The following is a 23709-nucleotide window of genomic DNA, read 5'->3' as shown; positions in this document are numbered from 1 at the left end:
GCTCGATTCATCTAAAGTGAAAAGAGAAACAGGAAGTTAATTATTCAAGTAAGAGTTGAAAAATCTTCCTTGTTTTTATTGGACTTGATTATTCATGAGCCTGATCCTTGGGGCATTGAGTTAGAAAGCAAGAAAAGAACTGAGAAAAAAGAAAACTAGGGGTTTTAGAGGTTGACAGAATCAAACACGCATGCATGGAAGATAGCGTGAGACTGAAGTTACAACATCATGGCCCTTTGCCTTTGCGCCATATCCATGCTACACAATCATCGTATCACTCCCTGGCATCGGAAACTCTCTGCTTTACCCTTTTATATTTAAGTTTAATGTTGAATTTGTGTATTCTTGTTTTACAGTTTTATTATCGTAATCCTTTCGACTATTTGTATAATGCATAGTGCTGCTTTCCCATTTTATTCAAAGATGCGTTAACTGGCACGAACCAAGCGACCTGTAAAGGGTTGTTATTATTCCTTGAGGCCCCGGTTTGAGTGCCAAGAATATTAGGGGTGTGAACCTTCAATGCCTGCTGGTTTAGGAAGGCATCTCAACCCAACATTGCATATGATTAAGGAAGGGCAGCTGTTTAACAAAAGCACAGCAAACAATTACTTGCCTTTGCTCTCTTTTGAGTACCACAGTGTTGAAGTGGCCCTGTTTCATTGCTTTATTTTTCACTCGAAAATCCCCGTTCATCTATTGGACGGTCACCTCTCAAGTGGTAGCGTGGACCGTCTCCCTTTTATTCGCATTTGTATGCATGAAATATTCATAACATAGGCAAACATGTATGGAACAGAGGGTAGGGAAACTAGCTGTTGATGTGGCATGTGGGGTTTATTTATGCACATTTTCTTCTCAGTCAAGATTTATCTACTTTTCACTGTTTCAAGACAGAAAGATGGTTAAAATCCTTTTCCCTACGTTGGGGTCACAATGAATAATCACGCTCCCAACACCTTATTATAACGTATCCCATGTTGGAGGAATCATGAAAGCTGACAAACATTATACGTTTCTACAAACCTAAAAAAAATCCCTTTTCCACATCCTTTTAAGTTGTTCCCTCTCCCTAGCCTTCTTCACTCCAACTATCATGTCTCTATCTCTTTCACTCCGGATGGCCTACTTAACTGCTTTCGTTTTCGTGTTCGTAATGTTGTCAATGTCATCCTATTTCCAAGCTTTCCATGCGATGGCACATGAGTGGCCTGCAGGGGTCAACCAGGTTCTATGATTTCAGGGTGCAGACGACGAGGGTTACTACATTGTGTAACACCAAAGAGATGTGACGATTAACGGAATGTTCCCGGGACCTGTCGTTTACGCGCAAGAGGATGCTAGGATCGTTGTCAAGGTCACCAATGAGACACCGTACAATGCCACAATTCACTGGTATTTGCTTATAATTTGATTACTTACTGACTACTAGTTATATGTGATTCTCATCCTTAGCCAGTGCTGGCTTATTGTTCTTTTTCAGGCATGGAGTGAGACAGAAGCTATCATGCTGGTTTGATGGTCCATCCTACATTACTCAGCGTCCCATTCAAGCTGGTCAGAGTTTCACGTATGAGTTCACAATGGTGAAGCAGAAGGGTACTTTTTTTTGGGCTTAGGGCCACTGTTCATGGTGCCATTGTTTGGTATCCTAAGACAGGGGTCCCTTCCCCTTTCAAGCACCCTTATGAAGAGCACATCGTAATCCTAGGTACATGATCGCCTTTAATCCGATATACCGAATTATCATTTATAATGTGATCCGAAATGTCATATTTGGAATTTGAAGATTATCTGGAAATGTTCCAGGGGAGTATTGGCTAATAGTTGTAGTACAACTTGAGCAGGAAGTTCTAGCAAGTGGCGGCCTTCTCCACTGGCTGATGCATTTACCATAAACGGTAACCCGGTCCTAGCTACAACTGTTCTAGAAATGGTAAACGAAAAAGCTCGTACCGGCATCCTTATTGTAGAATCATTAGTGATGAACATTATAATTATTGGTTTGCAGATGTCTACAAGATCTATGTTGTACCAGGGAAGACATCTTTTAAGGCTAATTAATGCAGGTCTAAACATGGAGAACTTCTTTGACATAGCTAATCATAAACTAACAATCGTGGAGGCTGACGCCGAGTACACCAACCCATTCACCACGGACCGTGTGATGCCGGGACCGGGACAGACCATGAACGTCCTTGTCACTGCTAATCAGCCCGTAGGAAAGCACTCCATATCCATGGGACGTTACATGTCTGCCAAGAACATTTCATTCCAACACATATCAGCCACTGCATACTTCCAATACTTTGGGGCTGTCCCTAACAGCGTATCTTTATCGGCAAAATTACCAAACTTTAACGATAATCTTGCTGTAAAGACCGTCATGGATGGGCTTAGAAGCCTCAATCCAGTTAACGTTCCTAAATAGATCGATACCAACCTGTTTGTCACTGTGGGATTAAACGTCAACAAATGTCGGTCCAAGACACCTCAGAAGAACTGCAGCGGCATGAACAATGGGACATTTGCAGCTTCCATGAACAACATAAGCTTCCTCAAGCCTACTATATCTATTCTGGAAGCTTACTATAAGAAGATTGGCGGTCAGTTCACAGTGGACTTCCCAGGTGCACCACTTCAATTCTATGAATTTGCCAATGGAGCATGGGGCACTAAACAGTGCTCCTAATAACACACAGGCCATCAATGGAACAAGGACCAAAGTACTCAAATTCGGAAGCAGGGTACAACTTACCTTCCAGGGTACTAGTACAGTCACCACTGAAAACCACCCGATCCATCTTCACGGCTACAGTTTCTACGTCGTCGGATACGGTACCGGGAACTTCAATCCACTGAGTCACTGACTGCAAACTTTAACTTGATCGATCCACCTTACATGAACACCATTGGAGTCCCGGTAGGCGGATGGGCGGCAATTCGATTCGTGGCCGACAATCCAGTTACAACACTCAACTTCGAGATCTTTATCGGCATAATGTTCATGTCAATTACATATTGATCTGATTCTTTTCCCCATATTTAGGGGTTTGGTTCACGCATTGCCACTTAGACATACACCAGTCAAGGGGATTAGGTGCGGTGTTAATAGTCAGGAAAGGAGAGCCGGAGACTCTCCCGCATCCTCCTGCAGATCTCCCCCGGTGCTAGCAGAGGCCATTGCATTTGTTTATATGCCCTGCTACATTTCATTTTAGAACATCAAATTGTGTGCCTAAAAAAGTAAAGATTAAAGGAATGCCAAAATTTAATTTCGAGACCGGGTGTTAATAAAGAGAATCATTTATTACTACTAAATCAATGATTCAATTCTATCCAACAGTCAAAATTTAACTGTCGGGATTGATTATTAAGAAAGAAACATTGAGCCCTTGTATTTCGATATCATGGAGGAATAATCTAGCTTATTTGGTTTACGTGTAGATGCATGCATGGGACCATTTGCTGGGTTTCCCAACTTTTACTACATGAAAATAAATCAACGTCACATTCGAATTATTTTTCTTTCATTGTAGCCTTTTAACTTAGAAAATAAATTTAATGTGATCCCTTGCCAACGTTATTTTGTTGTTGACCGTTACAGTGATGATGTGGTAGTTTCCCAACTTTTACTACATAAGGCGAGGGGACATTAAAATAAAGTTTGAAGGCAAAAAAAATTCAGAGGTCATGCACTTTTGAAAAAAAATCAAAGTCACATTCGTATTATTTTTCTTTCATTGTAGCCTTTCAACTCAAAAAATAAATTTAATGTGATCCCTTGGCCAATGTGTTTTTGTTGTTGAACGTTACAGTGCTGATGTGGTAGTTCACAATGCTTACATGGCATTCTAAGGTGATGGATTAACACAACAAATGATATGATAGATTGACTAAATTAGTAATTCAAACATGACAGATAGACTACTACGTCAGCACCGTGGACCGTTATGTTAGCTCCATGAACTAACACGCCAGTACTGTAACGGTCAACAATGAAAAACGTAAAAAACATATAGATTTTTTCAAAAGTACAAAGCTTCTAATACCCTTTTGTTTGAAAATACCAAATCTGCAGTAGAAGTTGGTCACGAGGTCATCTAACTTCCAAAACCCAAATAAGATAAATAAATATGAAAAGAGAAGGACGTTAATCTCTTGCCTTTCTAGTTTCGTTCCCCCTGTACCTCAATAATAGGGTGAGACTCAATTTGTTCTCTAAAACATAGCTTTCATGTCGAAGTTAACCTTTTGTTCATTATCTATAGAGACATGCACATACACAGATTATTTTTCAAACATCTTTTGTCATTTAACTTATTCTAGACATAACTATTGCCTGCAAGAAAAGGGAATGAATTGTTCATATTTTCTTCTTTTCATAAAAAGTTTTCCCTCACGTGGAAAATCCCTAAATAATATAGGGTAAAAACCACGGGCAACGGTAGAAGAATTTCACTATGAGAAAATAGGAATTACAACTTCTCTCGATCTACCAAGGAGAAAACAATGATAATCATCTCTTGATAAAAAGGAGAAAACAACTCTCAAGAAACTCTCTAAATTCTCTCTAGTATTGGAAGAAAGCTAGAATGCTTTGGGATGATTTTGAAGCTAATGAGCTAGGGTATTTATAGTTGAAGCCTAAGGACTAATTTGTAAATACCCTAAAGTACAATGACTAAATTAAATTATCCAATTTAATATTTAAACAAAAAAAAATCATGCACCTTTCGGTGCATTAATTCTTGGATAATAATGTGGCCAACTTTGCCACTTGTTGGCTGACAGACTTTCCAATAATCTCCCACTTGAAGATTTGATTGGAACGATCATATCTTCACACCATTCTTTCTACCTTGTACCATCATGTTGCTTATGTCTCTGACAGGCCACAGGAGGATCGACACCAGGTAAATTTATTAGCATTGATCGCTTTCGTCATGAAATCTGCTATGTTGTCTTTGGTATGGATCTTCTGCATATCTACCGTCTCTTCTTCTACCTTTTTACAAATAAAATGGTACTGAACTCGTATATGCTTTGTCCTTGAATGAAATGCTGGATTCCTTGCTAGATGCAAGGCGTTTTGACTATTACAAAATAGAGAAACATACTCTTGATTGTGCCCAAGCTCCTCGAATAACATCTTCAACCAAATTGCTTCTTTACTGGCTTGTGTAGCTGCTACATATTCTGTTTCTGTTATTGACGTAGCCACAACTGACTGCAATATGGAAACCCAGCTTACAGCTCCACCAGCAATTTTGAACACATATCCTGTAGTAGATTTGCTTTTATCCAAATCCCCTGCATAGTCAGAATCAACATACCCATTGATAAGTAAGTTTAATCCTCCGTAACATAATGCAACATTTGAGGTCCCTTTGATGTATCTCAAGATCCTCTTTACTGTATTCCAATGCTCTATGCCTGGATTCGCCATGTACCGACTAACCACTCCCACTACTTGTGCAATGTCTGGTCTTGTGCATATCATAGAGAACATTAAACTTCCCACTGCTGATACATACGGTGCTCGAGACATCTTCATCCTCTCATCTTCACTTCTAGGACTCATACTGGAGGATAATTTAAAGTTAATAGGAAGAGGGGTAGAAATTGGCTTATAATCTTGCATATTGAATCATGACAAGATATTCTTCAAGTAATTCTTTTGTGAAAGCCAAATCTTCCTATTACTTCTGTCTTGGTGAATTTGCATCCCTAGAATCTTGTTTGCTGATCCCAAGTCCTTCATTTCAAATTCCCTAGACAGTTGTGCCTTCAATTCTTCAATATGATCTTTGTTGGGTCCTGTAACCAACATGTCATCCACATACAACAACAATAGAACAAAATCGTTATCACCAGACCTCTTGAAATAAGCACAAGGGTCCTCATTAAGTCTGTTGTATCCAAGGCACATAATGAAGGAATTAAATCTCTTATACCAATACCTCGACGCATGCTTTAGACCGTACAGAGATTTGTTCAACCTGCAAACCAAGTTATTCTTTTCTTTTTCTTCAAAACCTTCAGACTGGAGCATATAAATCTCTTCTTCAAGATTTCCATGAAGAAAAACTGTTTTAACATCTAGCTGCTCTAGATGTAAGTTCAATGTAGCACACATTGCCAAAACTACTCGAACTGTTGTTAGTCAAACCACAGGAGAAAATATTTCATTGAAATCAATACATTCTTTTTGAGCATATCCTTTGACCACCAGTCTTGCACGATACCTCTTAACTTGAGTATCACCATTTCGCTTGATTTTGAAGACCCATTTGTTACCAATTGGCTTCCTTCCTTGTGGTAGTGGCAGAAGGTCCCATGTATTATTTTTATGAAGGGCTTCAATTTCCTCTTGCATCACCATCATCCATAGTGAAGCATCTGAGCTGTTTATTGCCTCCTGGTATGTTGATGGCTCACCATCCTCTATTAAAAGGTATTATGCACTATTACCTTCTATAATATAATCTGAGTGCCAATTAGGACGTCTTCTCACACGATCTGATTGATGAGTTGTTGGAGCTTCAGAACTCTCTGGTTCTTGTTCATCATGTGTTGGTTCTACTTCAGAAGAATCTCCTTGTTCAAACTCCTTTTCCACATGTATCTATGTAGTCTCTGACTTTTCAGTGCTACCATCTTCTTCTTTTCTTTGTAGCTTATCTTCTACAAAGATAACATCCCTGCTGATGATCACTTTACGGACAGTGGGATCCCACACGCGATACCCCTTGACTCCATCAGTATACCCCAAGAATTTGCATTTCCTGGATTTTGGATCCAGCTTTAAGATTTCTTGGGAGTTTTACATCACGTACACAATACTTCCAAATACATAGAGGTTTGAATAATTAGCTGGTTTAGCAGTCCACATCTCCATTGGTGTCTTCAGCTCTATTGCAGTTGATGGAGCTCGATTTACCAAATAACATGAGGTATTGACTGCTTCTGCCCAGAATGATTTTTCTAGGCTTGCATCCCTTAACATTGCTCTTGTTCTTTCTAACAAGGTTCTGTTCATCCGCTCTGCCACTCCATTTTGTTGAGTAGTGTTCACCACTGTGAACTGTCTTTTGATGCCTTATTTCCTGCAAAAGTTATCAAATTCTTCACTTGTGTATTCTCCTCCATTATCTGTTCTGAAATACTTAATCTTATTTCCATAATCAAGTTCCACACGCGCTTTGAAGTTTTTGAAAGTTGAAAACACGTCTGACTTCTTCTTAATAGGGTACACCTAACATCTCCTGGAGTAGTCATTAATAAATGAGACAAAATATTTTGCTCCTCCTAGGGATGTAACTGGTGCTTTCCATACGTCAGAGTGAACCAATTCTAGAACACTTTTGCCTCTAGAATTTGACGTGTTAAATTTCAACCGGTGTTGCTTACTTGTTATTCAATACTCACATAAAGTAAGTGATACTTTTGTTAAGCCTGAAAGTAGCTTTTGCTCCACAAGGACTTTCATTCCTTGTTCTGACATGTGTCCAAGTTTCTGATGTCATAACATTGCAAAATCTGAACTACATGAGGCAATAAAGGCTTCTGCTTCTAGCAAAGTCTCTCCCTTTAGCATGTACAAGTTTGTTTCTATCTTTTCACCTTTCAGCACCACAAGCGCTCCACGGAACACCTTCATGATTCATTTCCGTGTTTCAATCTTGCTTGCATTATTATCCAACAATCCGTAGGATAATAAATTTTTCTTCAGGCCTTTCACGTGCACATCTCGAACAACTTTAATTGTTTCATCATACATCTTCAATTTGATGGTTCACACGCCAACGATCTCTAAGGCATGATCATTGCAACTATACACAGATTCTCCTGAGACAGGTTCATAATGATGGAACCATTCTCTTCTTGAGGTCATGTGATATGTTTCTCCCGAATCAATGAGCCATATATCTGCATATCTCTTTCTACTTTCCACGATGGTTGACTCTTCACAACATAGAGCATCTCCTTCATCTGAAGTGTTTGCGGTATTGCCTTGTGGATTGGAGTTTTTATTTAGACTCCAACAATCATTCTTCAAGTGACTATTCTTTCCACAATTGTAGTACTTTAAATTATTTTTGCTCCTCGACTTCGATCTACCATGTTTGTGACTGCTACTTTGGCCACGTTCTGTTGATCTCCCTCTCATCGTTGTCAACGCTTCTGCTTGTTACAGATTTACTTGTCTGTCTTCCTTATTCTTGCGCTGATTTTCTTCTTGTAGAACAGCAGTTGTAACGTCATCGAAGACTAGACTGGTGACATTACTATTTGTCAAGTTGATGATGAGTTGATCATACGAATCAGGTAGACTTTGAAGTAGAAGTTCAACACATTCTTGTTCTCCTATTGTACATCTTAAGGATATAAGCTGATAAAATAACGTGTTCAGTGTGTTTAAGTGCTCCGTCACTGAAGTAGATTCTGGCATCCGGAGAGTGTACAATTTCCTCTTAAGGAAAATTTTATTGTGCAACGATGTGGCCTCGTACAATTTGGTGAGATGATCCCATATCTCCTTAGATGTATTTTTCTCCTCGATGCTTGACAATACTTCATCTGCTAATGCTATATGAAAGTTTGTCATAACATTCCCGTCCATTTCGATCTATTTACTTTCATCTGTGAAATTTACTGGCCTTTCACTGATAGCTGCTAGACACCTGTCTTTCCTTAGAATGACCTTCATCTTCAATTTCCACAATGAGAAATTTCTCCCATTGAATTTTTCAATATCAAATTTCGTTGTCAAAGCTTCTATTACGGATAGCTCTCACTATTTCACTATCGTGAATAGTTCTCTGGAACCTTCAAAGAATGGGTAATACCTTCTTACTTTTTTATGTTGGAGGATCCACCTTTTGGTGGTAACCACAAAGACAATAAGCAGATATTACACACTCTAATCTGGCTCTGATACCAATTATTGCAGAAGACGGTTATCGGATAGAGCAAAATCGTAACTGATAATTTGAGGGGGAAAATGAAGATAAAGAGACACAAAATTTACGTGGAAAACCCCTAAATAATATAGGGTAAAAACCACGGGCAACGGTAGAAGAATTTCACTATGAGAAAATAGGAATTACAACCTCTCTCGATCTACCAAGGACAAAACAATGATAATTTCTCTTGATAAAAGGAGAAAACAACTCTTAAGAAACTCTCTAAATTCTCTCTAGTATTGGAAGAAAGCTAGAATGCTTTAGGATGATTTTGAAGCTAATGAGCTAGGGTATTTATAGTTGAAGCCTAAGGACTAATTTGTAAATACCCTAAAGTACAATGACTAAATTGAATTATCCCATTTATATTTAAACAACAAAATTTCATACACCTTTCGGTGCATTAATTCTTGGATAATAATGTGGCCAACTTGGCCACTTGTTCGCTGGCCGACTTTCCAATAACGAGTATGTTTTTTTCTTTTCCTATTTCGAATTGAATATGAAAAAAAGTTTTGATACTGTTAGTATCATCGATGATGCTTCATCATGAAAACTGACACTCTAAATTTATTAGATGAAAATAGATGGGTTGGTTCAAGTGGTAAAGAGTTTGATATTATTTAAGTAAAGTCTTGGGTTCAAGACTTTTTGTATGCAAAAAACCCCATTGGAAGACTCACTCACCAAAATCAGGTGTACGACGCAGGTCGGTCCAGATTATATGATATTTTAAATTAGGGTAAATTACAAATTTGATAATTGAATTTGAATTTTACTCTCTTTCTCTCCTATTTCACTCACTGTACTTTAAATCTTTTCAATTTTCTCGCTGAACTTAATATATTAGGTTTTTTAATCGCTCGATCGTTAAATAGTTAGCGACGTTAAAATAGACTGTTATATAGATACAAAACGATGTCTTTTTGGCAAAAATTTTGTTTTTTTAAAACAACATCATTTTTAACGCCGTTAACTATTTAACGGCAGAGAAACCAAAATAGGAGAGAGAGTAAAGTTCAGTGACAAAAAAACCAAATGTATTAAATTCAACGAGAAAATTGAAAACTTTAAATTTTAGTGAGAAAAATAGGAAAGAGAATAAAATTCAGTGATGAAATTTGTAATTTACCCTTTAAATTATGATACCATAATTTATTTTATTTTATTTTATTCTATCAATAGTTCACTTGACTTCTCAGAGGACAAAAAGCTTCAACAAGGGTATATATATATATATAAGGAATTAATTGAAAGTGTTTCATATTGGCCAACTCAGAAAATGCGTATTGTATTTTAATATGTAAACCCCGAGAAATTATTTCATAAACCTAACTCACAATGTGTATTATATTTCGAAGTTGAATCTTATGTTATACTCAGAGGCCAGTTTTGAGCATCTTGTGTATGGTGACAATGTGTATATATTGGGATCATATAGCTGGCCTATAATCACAGATGGATCGAAAGGCTTTTAAAATTTAAAATATTTATATAATCTAAGTATTTTATTTTATATTTTATATCCTTTCTAAGAATAAAATCATGTGTATATTCTTATGTATAACATAAGAGAAGCTTTCCCGAAAGACTTAAATGCTGAGAGGAAGGCATAGATGTAATTCCAAAGAGATTTCCGTTAGAAAATAAAAAGGGTAAATTACGCCAATGGTCACTAATGTTTGGATTAGTGTTCGATTTCACCACTGATGTTTCAAAAGTCGTAAACCGGTCACTAACATTATCGTATGTTACAAACAAAAAAATAACATTTTTAATCATTTTTCCCATAATTTCGGTAATCATAGAAGCTCCTCCCACAATTTTCGTTTGCCCAAGTCGTGACAACCTTAGTTGGTTGTCCACAATTGCAAATCGAAACATCAATAGAGTCTTCCATTTTCACCTAAGCTAGGTTTTCTTTTAGGGATTTTGTGAGAAATTTTAAACAGGGGAAGTAATCAGGCAAATGTCAAAAATTAGGGTTAAGGTTTGGGTATTGATTTAAAGGGGAAGAGTTTATCGTTGGAGCCATTTCACTATCCACCGTGACAGTCCAAGTCAGCATATAACGATCCAGCTGTGATTTTCATTACGCCTATAAAAGAATGTTAACGTGGAGTGACCTATTTGTAACAAACGATAATGTTAGTGATCGATTTGTGACTTATGAAACATTAGTGGTGAAAATGAACACTAACCCAAACATTAGTGACCATTGGTGTAGTTTACCCAAAACAAAATAGGCAAATGAGTGAATGGTAAAACCATTAATAAGCAAGAAGTCACTTCCTGTTCTACATATGGTGGATCAGCACTGAATGGTCCATGTTATTGTCTTGACCGATTGATAATTATTTCCCATAATTCCCCAATCCATCAAAGCCCGACAGTTGTGAACATTTATTGGATAGTACCCACATATTTGTGCCTGCTCAAAGTGACATTGAGTCATGCCCACAACTCCACTTCATTGAAAATCTATTTACCAAAGTACACGTAGATAAGCACGTGAAAGCTAAGATTCAACTTCAACCAACTTTTCTGTTATTGGAGGAACATTTAACACATAATTAAAAACAACAAGATCCCACTTTTGTTTTGTCCATTTTCCTCTTATCATCATAACAGCAATGATTCTGCAAAAGAATCCAACTGCACTTGATCTTCGTTTGTCTTCAGAAGCTGCAGATACTCATCGTAAAGCTTGTCGAGAGAATTAGATTCAGCTTCGGTGCAAGGTACTCCATGATGATGATGGGACTGACACTCGAAATCTGAAGTGTTGAGAAAATCACGATCATCGTTGTTATTATAATAACCGGATAAAAACCCGATCCCATTCTCGTCGTCAATGACATATTCGGTCCAAGGGATTTGCAGTACCTCTCCTCCTCCTTGGACATGACACGGTGCTGAACGTGTTGGCACACTGAACCGAAGCCGTGACTCGAATGGGTTTCGGGAGATGGATTTTGGGTTTTTCTGGCTCGGCTGGTTTCTTGGTTTTGTTGCTGTTGGAGCTGCTCTTTCTTCTCTTCCTCACTGCTTGAACCATGACCGGGCCCAGTAGTTTCTTGTGGGTGTTGGGATCGGTCCCTTGGGTTAAAAGACGTTTGCTGAGATGGGTGTTCCAGTAGTTTTTAATCTCGTTATCGGTTCGACCAGGGAGTCGGCCGGCGATGAGAGACCAGCGGTTGCCGAGAAGCGAATGTAATCTGATGATAAGATCATCTTCGTCGGGCGTTATATTCCCTCTCTTTATATCTGGTCTTAGATAGTTCATCCATCTCAGCCTGCAACTCTTTCCACACCTAAGCAGCCCTGCAAATCAAATACCAGAAATCACAATCAAACTCGATCATACGAATCACTGAGTAACGAACTCAACTCAAAAGAACTCGTCGCCATGAAAATTTTTGTACCTGCTTTCTTAGGGAGGGATCTCCAGTGACCTTCACCGTGAGCTTGAATGTACTTGACAAGCAATGTGTCTTCTCTAGGAGTCCATGGACCTCTATGCAACCCTATTTTAGAACAACAAGGAGCTCTTCCCATCTCTCTGTTCCTTTTTTCTTCTTCTTTGGATCCGCTTACTGATCAAACATTAAAACAGACGAGAGAAGACAGAGAGAGATGTGTTAGGGACGATGCTCTAAGGAGCACGACTCCCAAAGCTTTGGTTTAAGCCTTTTAAATCTGTTATTTCAAAAAAAAAAAAACCTTTTAAATATGTTCTTTAAAAAAAAGCCTTTTAAAACTGTTAAAACCACACCAATATTTATACTTCCAATTTTTATATTTTAACAGCTCCAGTTTTTTTAACTTACCTTAGTAAAATTATTATTTTAGCCCCTGAAGTTAAAAACCACTAGATAACAACATGGTAATATGTTCTTTCGGCCCACCTAGTTTTATAAAAGTTAATTTTGATCCCGAAATTGAAATGTTTTCAGTTAATAAAATGGTACACTTAAGCTTTGTCTCCCTTAAAATTTTTGTAAATCAACCTCAGCCTTTCAGTTAAAAAGGCCGAGGACTTGCTGAATACTTTTACCACTTAGTAATGCCCACGGTGGCATGTAAATCTTCCCAATCAAAATCAACATTATAGAACTTTTTTGGGTTAATTTTAATTATATTTTTGGTTAAATTATGTATTTAGTACCTAAACTATCAGTTTTAATTTGTTTTAGTACATAACTTTCAATTTTTTCAAAATCATACCTAAAGTTTAATTTTTATTTCATTTTAGTACACCATTCAATATTTAACGTTAAGTTTTGAAATTTTTTGAAAGTTTAAGTACTAAAACTGATAGTTATATACTAAAAGCGACAAGTTTTTAACGGCAGGGTATTAAAATGAAATAAAAACTAAATGTTGGGTATAGTTTTGAAAAATTTAAAAATTTAGATACTAAAACGAACTAAAACTGATAATTAGATACTAAATTCGTAATTTACCTCATATTTTTTACAGGTAAGTTTTATCTCAACGTCCTTTCCCCCTATCTGCCCTTCCCAATCCTCAAATTGGTATTTAAATTTAATATTTTTTTAAAATTGGTACTTAATCTTTCTATCTCAAATTGAATTATAATGTGTGGTATTTAATGATATGATCATTTTGATGGATCAATATCATGTTAATAACTTAATTGGTGGTTGAAATATTAAATTTATCTATACAATAATTTGATAAAAAAAACTATTAAGTTTAAAATAAAAATAAATATTAACTTATATAATAAATATAATAATATCATTGATGAACGTGGCGGTTTCATTATAAATACCGAGGAAGCTAACGTTACCAAGGCTGCTGATTCGTTACGGCCACCCTTAAGTACAAGGATAAATATACAAAGATTTTCAAGTATTTAAATTATAAATATTGATCTATTTTAGTACTTAAATTTTAATTTTTTTTAAATCATACTTAAAGTTTAATTTTTGTTTCATTTTATACTCGTCGCTAAAATTTTTTTTTTGTTTCATTTTAGAAGGACATAACTTCCTTAGGGCCCAAGGGGACCCCGACTCCTGTTAAAATTTATATATTCGATATAATTTTAGTTTAATAGTATTTTGGTTCATGTAAAAAATATTTAAATTTATTAAATATTTAATCAAGTAGGGGTCGAACTAAAGTATGATAAGTCTGTGTTCTCAAATTTTTGGTCTAATTACAATTTAAGTCATTGTAAGTTTAAATATTAGACAAATTAGAAGTTGTCTTTTGAGTTTTTTATTTTATTTTGGGTAAATACAAGGTAATATATGTACAAAGATTTTCAACTATTTGGCAATGAACGCTTATGCCCCTACATACGTGCTTAAACTCGGGACATCAATGATAACAACAATCCCTTAATCACTAAGGTCGCTTGGTTCATGCTGAATTTTGAGTTTAAATACATAATAAGTCTTTATATTTTTCTTAAATAGTCTACTCTTTCGCCCCCTGCCAATATTTAATTATGGCTTCGTCCATGTTTTTTAACACTGTTCAAAATTTAACGTTAAATTTTGATTTTTTAAAAATTTAGGTACTAAAACGGACCAAAATCGATAGTTTAAGTTCTAAACGCATTAAATTTTTTAATGGATGAGTTCTAAAATGAAATGAAACTAAACGTTATGTATGATTTAAAAAAAGTTAAAAGTTTAGATACTTGTTTATCCCAAGTAGAAACTAAATTTCAAACAGGCGTTTGATATCATAAATGTACACCAACATTGCTAGTTCTTGAATTGGATGGAATTCAATTTAAAAATATTATCTAATATTTGGTATGTCACATTATATAAACCATGTCAATTAATTTTTCACTTTTTACTACTCCTTTATGCATGGTATTAAAATATTTGAACTTAATTTGATTAATAACTTTAGGTAAAAGTGTAGTTTTAATCCCTGTAATAGATTTAATTTATCACTTTCGTCCCTATTATATTTCATATCAATTTAACCCTCAAAATTACTTAATTGCATCATTTTATACCATATCTCTAACTTAAAATCCTAAACCCTAAACTATAACTTGATATTTATAGTTTAAGATTTTAAGTTAGGGGTAAGGTATAGAATGGTGCAATTAAACAAAAGTCAAAGTCCATTCGGTGGGTAGACAGCTAATTTTGTTGAAGCACCGAATGGTAGACAGTTGATTTTTATTGAAATTGGGTAAGGGAAAATTACCAAATTTAGTCTCTGTAATTTAGGGTATTTACAAGATTACTCTTTAAGCTTCAACTATAAATACTCTAACCCATTTAGCTTCAAAATCATCCCAAATCATTATAGTTTTCTCCCAATACTAGAGAATTTAGAAAGTTATCTTGAGAGTTGTTTTCTCTTTTTTTTATCAAGAGAAAATTGTTATTGTTTTCTTCTTGTTAGATCGAGAGAAATTGTAATTACTATTTTCTCATAGTGAAATTATTCTATCTTTGCCCGTGGTTTTTACCCTATATTATTTAGGGGTTTTCACGTAAAATTTGTGTCTTCTTTATCTTCATTTTTATTTTCTCAAATTATCAGTTGCGATTTTGCTCTATCCGACAGTCGTATTCCACAATACCCTAAATCCTAAACTCTAACTTGATGTTTATAGTTTAGGGTTTTAAGTTAGGGGTAGAGTATAGAATGATGCAATTAAACAACTTTGAGAGCTAAATGGATGCGAAAATACGATAGGGGCGAAAATGATAAATTGAGTCCACTACAAGGACAAATGTGACCCTTAAGCCATAACTTTAATAGACAACGATGAATTTATTTTATTCGAACGAGGTTCGATTTTTGTTATCTATTAATAATGGATTTAGTGTTCAATGAAGTGCTCGTGCTCGCAATACAATAGCTCATAATTTAGATTTATGGGCTTTTCGCTCTAATAATCCTATGTATTTTAACTCAGTTTATCTCGAAATTATTCGAACCGATGTATTGAATGATTATTTTCATTAATAATTGAATATGGCGGGTACTCTTTTCTCTTATAAGATTTAGAAAATGTTTTTAATGATGCCCTTTTTTTAAAAAGAATTTATTTTTTTAAAATAAATTGATTAATTTGTGAACACATACGTCGGATTTACCTCTTTTAACCCAAAGTATTCGCACCATATTCCTAGCATTTTATGTCGATCCAATAGTCAACTTTCTCGCAATCACATTTCACTACAGTGAAAGGGGTGCCATATCAATGGAGACATGATAATCAAAGCTTGAGGTGATGATTCGCATTTTTTTGAATTAATCACTGGTATCCGATCTATTGACCGACTAATCTAGTTCTGGTATTGCAGAGGCGAGGTCGACCCTTCCAACCTAATTTACTCCATTCGCAAACGTCAGGATTCGAACCTCTGACCTCGCTTAAGAGACCTAGTGCCTCATCTCACTAGAACAACTGGTTGTTCGTAGGTGGTCCACATTTTAATTCAACGAATGAAGTTAAAACCACACTTATCACCTAATCCATGTTTATGTATAAATTATTGCTGTTCTTTATTTAATTCTGATTTTGTATGCTTTTTAACTTTTCATTTGGTCTACGCGACTAGTGGAATCTTTTTCCTTCGTATGGGAAATTCCAGCAAGAAAATCGCCACTCATTCACGAGAGAAAAAGAAAGTTTCCCCATTCAAACAAATAATTAGATTCTTATGGACACTAATGGCACTTAATTACACCAAGGGCTGAGAGGACAGTCAAGAATTTGTTGAAGTAATTAGAATTAAATTAATGGAACCACAAACTGAGGGAAACAATGGGGACCATTTATTAATTAAGGGTTCGAGACTAGATTTAACTTATCACCCCTTTTAGGTGTTCCACCCAATATCATGGTCCCGAGGTCCGGTACTTAATAAGTCTTGATTATACATAGGGTTGTGTTAAGGGAAAAAGTCCATCGATTTAGAAAACAAATCTAATATGACCCTTTAACCAATATTTTTCGTTATTGATCGTTACAGTATTGACGTATCAATTCACGGTACTAATGTGGTTGTCCATTTGTCATGTTTAAGTTATCGATTTAGTCAATTTACCATGTCATCCGTCACGTTAATCTGCCACCGTTGACTGCCATCTCAACACCATAGATTGTCATGTCAGCACCGTGAACTGCAACATCAGTACTATAACGATTAACGACGAAAAAACGTTGGTCAAATGGCTACATTGAGTTTATTTTTTGAGTTGGAGAGTCACATTAGATTTGTTTTCTGAGTTAGAAGGTCACATGGAGAAAAATAATAATACAATTGTCACATTGAGTTTTTTTCAAAAGTACATAAACCTCTAATGCATTTTTACCAAATTAGAATTATAAAATAAAATCGATTGAATATTAAAAAATGTAAAAATATATGTTTAAATCGTTAAAAATTATAAAATGATGTATATAAAACATGAAAAATGGAAGAAAAAAATTCGTTATATGTTTTTAATTGATTTAATTTGAAAAGAAAAACCTTAAAAGTTCACCGGCTAAAAGAGACGATAACATTTGAAGGACTGAAATGATTATTTTTTAAAATTTAAAGGTAAAAAATAGGATTAGGACAAAGAAGTTGGTAGATGTGGTTAGTATATGGACAGCGATGTGCATGCAATCCTTTTGGTTTTGGAGGACAACCAAGCAAGGCTTGTGAGTGTTTTCAAACCTAAGTTTACATCTCGATGTTCAATTAGATTCTCGACGTTAATAATCACTTTTTAAACATAAATCTTTAATTAAAAATAATTTATTTAAAAATATTTTACGTTTCAAACGAGATTTTAAACAAAAAAAAATATTTTCAAAGGTATCTACAAATGACTCTTAAATATCAATGACTGCTTGCTGTCACAGATGAATCAAGAGGAGTAAGTAGGGGTAATTGTCACTTAAAAATTTAAGATTTTTTTTATTAAAAATTTATTTTCGTCTTATTAGAACTTTAAAATTTCAAATTTATTCTTCTAAATTTAAATTATTCCCTTAACATAAAATTATATGTCGGTCGTTACATTAGATGAGGCTCATTGCGATCGTTAATTCTTTCCGTTCTGTCTTAAACCTTCGTCTACCCTTATTTGTTGGTCCATTGAGGATAACTGATTAGGTATGAGTGCCCTTGTACTAGAAGCTGCCAGAAATTACCACTGTCTACCAATAATTCCTGCTCTGCATAACTAGCCGACTCAATTAATTACTATAATTTGATATTCGTATAATTACGACTCAATAAATAATATTTTAATGATGTTAATATTAAATTATTAATTAATAAATTATATTGAATATAAAATTTAAATTATATTTACTTTAAATAATTAAAATAAACTATTAAGTAATAAATTATTTTTAAGAATGTTAATATTAAATTATTAAAATAAAATATAATTACATAATTGAGTTGAGCTTATACATTAATAAAGTAAAATTATAATTTGTTCCTAAACGCAAAGTTAAAAATGAAAAAACTACAAATCATAACTTTGACGGTTAGTTTGAAACCACCGTTTCCACCATAATATCTTTTTTATATTCTGTACCCGTTTAACATTAATTTTACGGTCAAAATAGACTTTTTCAAATAAAAGTACTTTTGATAAACCACGTCAAACAGAACCTTATTAAATTTGTGTTTAATTAAGTGAATTTTAAAGATATTTTGATAAAATCTACACTTATAGCGGTAGAAGACAATAAAACAGATTATTAAAGTTTAATAATTTATTTACGTTAACAAAATAAAATTTCATTAATCATTAAATTATATTTTTCTGTTAAAATAATTTTAGTGTCGCGTAATATATTTTCTAATTAATTAATGGTCTACAACAAATTATATTAGTTAAAAGGAGTACATTACCATAAAGTCTAAAATAAAATACATAATATTTTCTTAATTAATTTGAATAAGTATATGACAATATCTGTTTATAGATAATTCTGTACTTTTTAATATTAAACGCTCAAACCTCTGATATTACTAGTGTTCGAACATGAGACATTATTAACCCTTTGCATATAAAATTTGCTACATGTTTGAATCTTGACTCAAGGGATAAACAATTAGAGAATTGGTGCTATGAATTATAATCATAATGTTCTCAGTTTTATTGTATTGTATGGGGCCTGTCATCATTGCGTTGAGGCCCAACTCCTCCCTCACAATATCATTACCATACATTCAAAGATATTAAATTTTAAGGGTAAACTTCTTGTTTAGTACTTAAACTATTAGTTTTGATCTGTTTCAATACTTAAACTTTTAATTTTTTTAAAACCCATACCTAAAGTTTAGTTTCTTTTTCATTTTAGTACCCCGTTCAAAATTTAACGTTAAGTTTTGAATTTATTTTTAAAAGTTTATGTATTAAAACGAACCAAAACTGATAGTTTAGATACTAAACACGTTAAGTTTTTAACGGAAGAGTACTAAAATGAAATAAAAATCAAACGTTTGGTATGATCTTGAAAATATTGAAAATTTAAGTACTAGATATGTAGTTTATCCAAAATTTAATGTTTTTTAAGTAATATAACGAGAACTCATCAAACGATTTTGGTAGTAAAAAAGTATTTCTTTTATTTAAATCCTCCCTCACAATATCATTATCATACATTGAAAGAAGAAGATGTTAAAAATTTAAGGAAATTACATATTTAGTGCCTAGACTTTCAATTTTTTTAAAACAATACCTAAAGTTTAGCTTCTGTTTCATTTTAGTACCCCTTTCAAAATTTAACATTAAGTTTTGAAAAAATTGAAAGTTTAGGTACTAAAACAAACCAAAATTGATACTTTGAGTACCAAACGTGTTAAGTTTTTAATGGTGGGGTACTAAAATGAAATAAAAACTAAACGTTAGGTATGATCTTGAAAAAAATTGAAAGTATAAATACTAAAATGGATAAAAAGCTGATAATTTAGATATTAATTATGTAGTTTACCTAAAATTTAATGTTTTTTAAGTAAGGTGACGAGAACTCATCAAACGATCGATTTTAGTAGTAAAAAAGTATTATTTTATTTAAAATTTTTGGATTCGAGAGCAGATGTATCTGCGGGATGTGTACGTTATCAATGCCTAAAAAAATTATGAACAAATACTTTATTATAATAATTTCAAACATTACAAAAAAAAGGTAAGATAACAAGATTAAATATTTGGATAAAATGTTATTTTTTATAAAATAATAAATAATAATTTCATACACATTTATCTAAACCTTTTTTCTCATGAACAAAAGAAAATAATTAAGCTTTACCAATCAAAGTTGCTTTGCTTTTACCTATGAATTGATTGTGGACCGTGCGCTCAAATTTGAACTTTTCTAGGAGACATAGAAAGGCTTCTTGTGTGTATAAAGAAGAACACTTCTTTCCCCTCCAATTGAATCACATTCATCATTTTGTTCTTAGAAAACACTAAATGAATTTTCAAAGACAAAGATTTGGGTATGTTGATGTTTTTTTAAATGTAATAAAAAAATTTATGTACTTGAGGTTCATATTCGATTTCGAGTTTGAATTTCAACCGAATTAAATCAAATTCAACTTTAAACTTAGAAAATTAAATTGAACTAAATAATATTCGAGCACAACTCGTCTTATTTACAACCTAGATTCACTAGTGGTATCAAAGCATAAAGTACAAGTAATGTGAATGAAGGGACGAAAATGCAAGAGTTTAGGGTTATAAATTTTGAGTTACATTAACGTTCAAAATCAATTTTTTAATCACCGAAGTAGATTAATTCATATAATATTATCTTAATTGTATACTTATAATTGTACAATCTATATTTTAAATGAATCCATGGTGTATATGAGTGTACAAAAAAAGAAGTATACGATTAAGAAGAAGAAAGGTTGACTGGCAAATGGATGAATCATAGATAACTTTAACAGCAAGCAAGCAAACACTTCGACACAATGTACAAAAGATAATTCATATGGTCGACCCGATAAAGATGATCTTATTCGTTTTTATCTCTATATAATCCGATGACCTGATAAAGAGTTTTCACATTTACCAGGTCAAAAAGGAGAAATCCCACAAGCCCACCACAGTGCACACTCATAATTCCACCCACATCCGAATAAAATATGCAATTGTGCATATCAGTCCCTTTTAAAATATAAAACCAAAGCAGCCTGAAATTCCTTATTATAGAATAAGACTAATGTCCATACTATTTCTTTTATATTATATAATGCGTAGTCAAAACAAACCAACCCTCTTTTTCTTTTTCCCATCATTCAGAAAGTGAAAGCCAACACAAAGCTACCATGGAAGCAGTCTGAAAACATTCTTTCTTGCTCTAAAAGAGATCATCGCTTGCAGTTGCAGACAAACAAAGGAGGTTTTAACTCTCTCTCTCTCTCTCTCTCTGTGAAGTCATCAGGGTTTCTTTTCTTTTTTTTTCCTTTTTTTCCTTCTGGAATCGATGGATGCTGATAAATGGTCACAGCAGGTAGGTGGATTTGTTGTTGTTGTAGTTGTTATTATTGCTGATGATTTTTTGTTGTTGTTGCTGGTGAAATGATTGTTCTTTTTTTAGGGTTTTCAGGGTATGAATGGCATGGTAAAGCCAATGGAAGAGATGGTGGCCAACACAAAGGGAGGGCCGGTTCTAGAGAGGAAAACAAAGCCACCGGAGCAGTTGAATTGCCCTAGATGCAACTCGACGAACACCAAGTTTTGTTACTACAACAATTACAGCCTCACTCAGCCAAGATACTTCTGCAAGACTTGCCGGAGGTACTGGACCGAGGGTGGATCTTTAAGGAATGTGCCAGTCGGTGGTGGTTCCAGGAAGAACAAAAGATCGACGTCGATATCGACCTCAATATCGACATCGTCTTCAGCTTCTGCCAAAGTCCCGGATCTAAGCTCGACGAGCTTCCCGTCTCAAAACCCTAAGGCACCACCCCACAAAGGCCAGGACCTTAACCTGGTTTTCTCGGCTAACCAAGAGATTCATCATGGTTTGAGCTTATCCCATTATAACGACCAGCAAAACTACTACTCGACTTCGGCTATGGAGCTCCTTAGGGCTGGGATGGTATCATCAAAGGGGTTGAATTCTTTCGCTCAAACACCGACCCAAGATTCGACTGCGCTTTACTCGACTGGGTTCCCCATGCAAGACTATAAACCGACACTCAGTTTTCCGATCGATGGAGCTGGAAATAGGGCTGGTGTGGTCCATGGAGGTCAAGAAAATAATGGTGGAAGGGTTTTCCTCCCTTTTGGAGAATTAAAACCGATTTCGAGTACTAACGGAGTTGAAGATCAAAACAAGGAACGAAGCAATTCAGCTGGATATTGGAATCATAATGGAGTGTTAGGTGGAGGATCATGGTAAAAGAGATGATGACGATGATGATGAAGAAGGATCAAGGAACTGCTTCTTCCTTTATTCTTTTTTTTCCCTTTCACATGGTTGATTTGATTGTTAGTTGTTAAAAGTTGTTTAGAACTAACAGATCATCATCATAGGATGATGCATATATATTGATGGGGTTTCTTCATTTGCTTTTGAATCTCCCCTTTCTCCTCTGAAAATCTGTCAGAGAAAAATGTGAGTTGTTTCCATGGATTCTTCTATCTTTAAGTCTCTAATTGTTGCAGCGATGAACGAGTGTGTTAAACGAATATAAACATGTTAAACCAACATATTTACGAATATTAAATAAAAATATTCATCCAAACTTATTCATTCAAGCTCGATTCATTCACGTCAATGATGCCCGGCAGCATATGGAATTTGATGGATAGTTTTGGTTCTTTCAAAATAAAAAAGAAGAAACGGGTTTACCTGCTCCAACTATAAACCTCGCCTAATATATAAAAGCCATTGCAATGGCGGGTCTTAGCTCAAACATTTTAAGCACCGGGTGGGTTTGAAACACAAGACAAAAGTGCTACCCCACCCTTAATTTGGTACACAAACATTCCATCCTCACAAGTCAATCCCCTTGTTCCTTTTGTATTCTTGCATTTGTCTTAACCGAAATCTCTGTTTATAACTTAGCCAAATTTGAATTGAAAAACGAGTCAACTTTTTATAAAGGAAAGAGTCAAAGTTCCAATGATATCGGGTGTAGGATTAAAATATACTATCTAACCCAAATAACCATAATACATACACGAATCAAGTGATAGAAGAATTGTTTTATTTCTTGAAAATTCAAGTTCGAGCACCATAAATATCAAGAGCACGAACCTTTGATATCAAAAGATTAAGGACTATCTTTAAATAAATATTGATATTAACTTCTAATTACTCAAATTAATTAATAAAAACTATTCATACATTGATATAGATGCGTTAAGACTAGCCGTTAAAGCAGCCAAGTGTTGTGATCCCAAGAACCAGGGGATAAATGGAGAGATTTTGATAGTTTTACTTCTCCGTACAATCCTGTGACAGTATAGTTTTTTGGGTAAATTATATGTTTAGTACCTAAATTATCTATTTTGGTTATTTTAATATCTAAACTTTCAATTTTTTTAAAATCATATCTAAAGTTCAGTTTTTGTTTCATTTTAGTATCCTCATTTAAAATTTAACATTAAATTTTGAAACAATTAAAAATTTAAGTACAAAAACTGATAGTTTAAGTACTAAATGCGTTAAGTTTTTAATGGCGGGTACTAAAATGAAATGAAATCTAAAGTTAGGTATGGTCTTGAAAAAATTGAAAGTTTAAAATACTAAAAG

At 34.3% G+C, this 23709-nt stretch overlaps 1 protein-coding gene, 1 long non-coding RNA gene and 2 pseudogenes across 2 annotated transcripts; 3 read left to right on the top strand and 1 right to left on the bottom strand.

The window, feature by feature from the left end:
- Nucleotides 1-1106: 1106 nt before the first annotated feature.
- On the top strand, nt 1107-3174 carry LOC120131158 (annotated as a pseudogene).
- Nucleotides 3175-11563: 8389 nt separating this feature from the next.
- LOC120131159 lies at nt 11564-12644 on the bottom strand (annotated as a pseudogene).
- On the top strand, nt 12270-14411 carry LOC120131161. Its single transcript, XR_005516898.1, has 3 exons — nt 12270-12533; nt 14204-14205; nt 14398-14411. It is a non-coding gene; the product is annotated as an uncharacterized LOC120131161 (long non-coding RNA).
- Nucleotides 14412-21244: 6833 nt separating this feature from the next.
- LOC120131165 (dof zinc finger protein DOF3.7-like) lies at nt 21245-22535 on the top strand. The gene is made up of 2 exons (XM_039148219.1): nt 21245-21345; nt 21553-22535. The coding sequence occupies exon 2, from the start codon at nt 21556-21558 to the stop codon at nt 22348-22350; it is 795 nt and encodes a 264-aa protein (XP_039004150.1). The 5' UTR covers nt 21245-21345; nt 21553-21555; the 3' UTR covers nt 22351-22535.
- Nucleotides 22536-23709: the final 1174 nt, after the last annotated feature.

Source organism: Hibiscus syriacus, unplaced genomic scaffold (assembly GCF_006381635.1).
Source record: "Hibiscus syriacus cultivar Baekdansim isolate YM2019G1 unplaced genomic scaffold, ASM638163v2 tig00110549_pilon, whole genome shotgun sequence".
Taxonomy (NCBI): Eukaryota; Viridiplantae; Streptophyta; class Magnoliopsida; order Malvales; family Malvaceae; genus Hibiscus; species Hibiscus syriacus.
The sequence above is the reverse complement of the archived record's forward strand: the minus strand, read 5'-3'. Positions and strand labels throughout refer to the sequence as shown.